Source organism: Amphiura filiformis, chromosome 3 (genome assembly GCF_039555335.1).
Source record: "Amphiura filiformis chromosome 3, Afil_fr2py, whole genome shotgun sequence".
NCBI lineage: Eukaryota > Metazoa > Echinodermata > Ophiuroidea > Amphilepidida > Amphiuridae > Amphiura > Amphiura filiformis.
The window spans coordinates 11,036,814-11,042,813 of NC_092630.1; the positions used below are offsets into that span (position 1 = coordinate 11,036,814).

The window sequence follows — 6,000 nt, forward strand, 5'->3', positions numbered from 1 at the left end:
GTTTTCTTTGTTTTTTGTCATTTTAAAAATACCAAATGACAATTTGAATGACTTATATCCTTCACTTAAGCAATTTATAAACAATTTACACTTGTGCTGGGATCACTGAATGGGTCTTTAAGTTGTGTAGCAATTTTTCTCTGGCTAGTGTTGTACATGTATGTAAAGAGTTTGAAGACATGATTACAGTGAACTTACTTCAAACTTGTACAAATCCGCATGTTCCTCCAGGGTACGTCTCAGTAGCGTCAGAATAGAGCGGCCATCTTGGTCATTGGTGGTCATCACTACAACTTGCTTCCAGCCAAAGGCATCGACAATGTCCGCCCATACATATGCCTGGTGGGAGTAAGGGGGCACAGTGCGCAGATATGATTTGTGAATGTCCTGCGGAGGAAAGGTGATGAGAAGGTAAAGAGATAAAATCAATGAAAAATATCGGCTATGTACATATACTTTATTTATATGTTCAGCTGGTCAGAAACATTAAATGTTCATAAAGTTGCATTGCGGTTTTAGAGAAATTTGTTTACTTGCAGTAGTGTAGCCAGCAGGTAGTGCCCCCTGACAAAAATAAAAGAGAAAATTGGGAAGGAAAAAGAAAAGAACAAGGAGCCTGTATTCCACCAAAATTCACCCCAGTCATGGGTAAAACTTGTGTAAAATACAAAATTTTTGCACACTAAGCATGCACATTATCCAAGTAAAGCCTTTTTTGGGGGAAACTCTTAAGATTTTAGATGTACAGTACCTCTAACAAACAGTATATTTATTAAAAAAATTATATCTCACTAATAATATTAGGTCATAAAGATGCAACTGGGATATTTTTGTCATCTTTGCCCCCCCCAAATTTTTTTTTTTAAAATTATTTCCCCCCCCCCCACTAAAAAAGCTGGCTATGCCCCTGTTTACTTGTTATTAAACAGTTATGAAAAGATGTAGGAAGGGTGTTTTGGACATTTTGCCATATTTATGTAGCTAAATGATAGGAAAAAAACATAGAAAAATGGAAATGAAAACCAGTCTATCCCTCCAATGCTACAAATGAATGCTTTTTGGTCCATGTTAACTTGTGGTTTTACACTGAACGTATTTAGTTTTGAGATTTGCTATCTCCAGTAAATAGCAGTGCATGCAAATTCTTTATAAGTTATCTTCGGCCACTACTAACATTTTGCAAGAGCTTACATGTTTTTAAAAAAGAATTTCAAGAACCATTCCTCTTCCAGGATGTATTTTAATTAATTCTATTTATATTCACTAATTTTGCCAAACACTTTCATTTATGTACTTGTTATTACAATATATACTAGGTACTTGTTATTGCAAAGCACCATGAGTGCCTCCTGGCACATACAGCACTTTATATTAAAGCCATGATGTACGATTTCATTCCTCAAGTAAACTTCAGCAGATAACAACTTGGCTTATATCTCACACAAAAAGAAGTGTCAATGATTCTTTTTTGCTCTCACAGAGCCCCACTTCAGTAAATAGCATTGCAGCTTAATAAAACTACCCTTAAAGCCATATTATAACATTTGCTGGGAAGAATGTCCTCAAAAAAATGTTAAATTCTGGTTTTTACAATTTTGTAATGTACTTTAGTAAACAAAGATACTCTGCAAAAATCAAGACTTTAGGTGCTGTAGTTTTGTCAAAATCTGAGATTTTTAATAAAATGATGGAACCGGCGTTTTATTATTATGATGGAAATATTAGTCGAACATGTATGCGATGTTCATAACACATGCACAATACATACACGGCGTGCAGGACTCATACACACATACACATCAGAGGATCGTACCATATTACAACCGCGGGAGCATGCATTGGCGCTACGGTAGTAAATTCCAGTTTTCTTTGCTTTTATACCTCACTCATTCGGCTCAAAATTAAAAGGGGACATATTTGACAGTAAAAGCTAACATTTTATGGAAAATAAATATTAATCTATTTTTTTAATGTTATAATATGGCTTTAAATCCTTCCTTTAGTAAATCTACAGTATTTAAGATAGCAACTTTTTATTCCATATGTTATACATCCAGTAGATTGCAAGATCTATATTATTAAAATTTTGTAGAAGTTTTCTTTATAATTAGCCTAACCTGGGTAGAGGAGTCTTGGTTTTATTACAAATATACATCTGTGAATGACCTAAACAATATACCAAATTAAATGACAAGACTCCTACAAAAACTAATCATCTGAACTTTCAAATTATTTCAGTTTCAACTGAAGCTTTATTTACTGAACAAATTGGCAAAATTTCAAAAACTTTACAAAACAAATATTAAATTAATGCTTTTTTCCAGATTTTCTGAGACAATTTGAATGAAAAAAGCAGGCCTTCTCTGAAGTAGTTCATGATTATTTTGTAACCCCTAGCCATAATATGGAATCTCAAAATAGCCACTTATCTCCACCAAGCTACTTTTACACTTAAATGATCCCCAGGCAAGGTATCTTTGGAGAACTGTGTAAAAGCATGATATTCTGGTATGTAAAATAAAAAAATCACATGAAAAAAACTCCTCTTCTACATCTGTCCCTGGGCTTTGCTAACTGCTTACGGGTGTTTAGGTATTTCTAAACTGTGTCCCGTAATAAACAAAAGCTCCACATCTTGAAGACATTCAAGGGATTTAAAAACAACATCAGAAAGTGCACTACATCCATAGTTCATTTAGTGGTAGAGACAGAAATATCTTGCACAGCAATCTGGGTTTCCCATTACATGTTTTTAGAAAAAAAAATGGAGAATAAAAGACAGGATTTTGTCTTTTGCCTATCTAATATGGTGTCATAATGGATGGGCTGGCCAATATTTTGAGGAGTGGATGCTGGTGCAGCCAGTATCAACAACAATTTTTTCCAAGAAAAATAAAGTTACTTTTGTGAAGTCAACCCTGTTGTTTTAAATGAATGTAACGGTCGTCTAAGCAGCTGAACAGCATTATTAATTCGCGCACGTGTATTACGTGAACGCATTATTGCGCGATTATTGAGGATCAACAAGCATGTATCCATTGCATGTCTTATGACTATCCGCTATATCATGTCGTAATGTATTCTTGACAAGACACACCAACTGAATAAGAATGTAACAATATTCAGCCAATCATAAAAGGAAATTGTGACTGTGTGGCTGTCAGAAAGTTAGATTACTCCATGTTACAAAACCCAGCATCTGCTTATTTGTACCCTATCGTAAATTTTTGAATCTTAAACTATGCATGCAAACAACTGTCATAAAGAGCAAAGAACTGGTTTAAAGTTAATAAAGTAGAGGTGGCTACGTCTGCATGAAAAGTTATGATAAGTAGGTTCCAAGTAGAGTTTCTTCCACTGATTCGGAGACATGCCACAAAATAAGGCCATAGGCGCAGTTTGAGCGCCTAAACGCTGATACTTGGAATGCCTCTTTTATCTGGCAGCTCTGCAGTAAACATCACAACGCAGAAGTGACTCTTCTGCTCAGGTTAGAAAACATTCCGTGCAAATGTTTTCTAGTCAGAAACGAGTCTCAGAGTATTTCTACTTTATAGAACTGGGGCCCAAGCACTGATGAAGACCTCAGCATTGCTGGATGCAGATGTTTTTGTTGACTTGGAACTTTTGCCGTGTTCAAGGATTATGTCCGACATCGACACAGCATTTTATTTCTAAGCCTATGGCCTTATTTTGCGGCATGTCTCCAAATCAGTGGAAGAAACTCTACTTGGAACCTACTTAAAGTACTGGTTTAGCCTACATCTTTCTCATTCTGCATAGAGTTATTATAGTCTGCTTCCTCTGTATGGTGTTATTATAAGCTTAAGTTTTATCCTCTCATAAATTATGTATCACTGTGTTTTGAACAAATTTCTGGGTCTTTTCTGTTTTTAAAGCAGTATGCAGACTTTTTATTAGATGTACAATATTGTATGTAACATATCTACGTTATTAAATCTATTGCTATTCTATTTCCAGTAATGTTTAAGTTCTAACAAATGTTTGATGACGTAAAATCGATAATATATTTCTACCAGATATTATACATAACATATTATCGATTTTACTTCATCAAACATTCGTTAGAAATTAAACATTACTGGAAATAGAATGGCAATAGATTAAATAGCGTAGATATGTTACATACAATATTGTACGTCTAATACTCAGAGTCTGCATACTGCTTAATACTTCAATTTTATGCTGAAAGTATAAATTGTTGTTACCATCTTCCTTGTATTCTGGTTCATTCATTATTTCTGGTAAATGAGCTTATCAGCTCAGACAGTACAATATCTTTATTACGAAACAAATCCCTTCTTTATAATTCATAATACAATTATGATAGTAAAAGAATATCTTATTTACACTTTACCATTTGTGACATGATCAAGGGGAACGAGTCACATGTCGACCCTGGTCGAAAATGAGTTTTACATATGTTTTTAAAGAAGACATTTAGAGCTTTCAGAAACTGGAAACCCCAAATTGATATGACTCTTCTTTGCGAATTACATCACTTTATCGATCGCTGAAAACAATAGAAAACAAAAGAATTTTAACACTTTCTTTGCCAATATCTCAGAATCAATGTTAGTGACATCCGACTCATTCCCCTTGATCGTGTCACATTTATACTTTACTACACTCTGCAGACATCTCTATGGTTACTCTTTCCTGCATAATGCTATGGTGCTAAGCTTATTTTTTATCCTGTAGCAATTGGGTCGACTCTAGCATTACCTCCTTACGGGGATTACCAAATGCTGCAAATCATGATTTGGTCGGCATCAGTGTTTCTAGCTTTATTTTTACTTTTAAGTTATTATATGTAACTTGATCCAGTCCAAGGTGGCTATACACTCAGTAAAATCAAACCTATGGACATGGATTCTTTTCTTATAAAATGGAGAAGAACCTGGATTAACTATGATGGATATCAACCAATTTTTGATTTAAACAATCAAGTGAACGATAAAACTGGTTTTAACAGTATTGCAGGTATGTCTATTACAGGTATTCAAAGTTGGAAAATATTGAATTAAGCGTGCTTGGATCAAGTTAGGTCAAACTGATGATATGGGGGATTTGTGAGTAGGAGGGTAATTATGTGAAGACGGTATGAGTGTGGATTTGCTTGTCTCCTGCGCTGAGCAGTCAGTACTTAGATGGATTTAATAATCAAGTACATCAACCCTGATGTTGTCTCAGATTCCATTAATAATATAATAGGATATTGTGTGTGCAATCCAATTAAACGAAATTCACAATGCCTGAATCCGAGGCCTTATTGTATGTATTGATTGACAAATTGGTTAGAATCACAAATTGGATGTACACTGCATAAGCTTACCACAGATAGAAAATAAATCCAGTGCATTTCTTATAAATAGAATTGGTGTATTTTGATCCCTAAAGTGAAATGTTTTTGACATGTCATGTTCCAGTTCCTGGGTGTACTTACCATTTATGCACTCTAGGGGACAACTCTGTATATAGTTATCCGAGTTGTCTGTGAGGATATGTCACCCAAACACCTCAAATTGATTCTGACTGTCATGCATCAGAAGACCTTATTTTTAGTTTGGAATTGATTATTAAGGGATGGCTTGTTTCTTTTATTATTCTTGGTTTTATTATACTAGTATTCAAGACTTCCATGTCTAAAATAAAAATGTCTGAAAAATAATATTTACACAGATTGTATTAATAGAGTTCTTACAAGCACTTCTGATTTGAATGTTGCAAAAACATGGCTGACTTTATTTTGCTTAATTGAGAATAATGAAATACATGATGACATTTTTATTTTATTTTTAAACATTAAATTTAAAGTCATGATCATCTTTACCATACCTCTGATTTGTGAAAAAAAATTAAATATCTCTTGTTTGCTTTCATGATGCAAAAATTGATAGATATTGCATGTTAATTACAAACATTATGAAAGTGCATTTCATGATTCTAGTCCACCATCTTCAGTAGATAGCATTTATT

General features: G+C 34.0%; 1 protein-coding gene across 4 annotated transcripts in view; it reads right to left on the reverse strand.

Annotated features, from left to right (window-relative positions):
- Positions 1-6,000, reverse strand: part of LOC140148023 (glutamate receptor ionotropic, NMDA 1-like) — a 239,146-nt gene that overhangs the window by 85,617 nt on the left and 147,529 nt on the right. For all 4 annotated transcript variants that reach the window (XM_072169856.1, XM_072169855.1, XM_072169858.1 and 1 more), the window contains exon 2: positions 199-387. In XM_072169856.1, the coding sequence (XP_072025957.1) occupies positions 199-387 (189 nt within the window). The remainder of the gene's footprint in view (positions 1-198; positions 388-6,000) is intronic.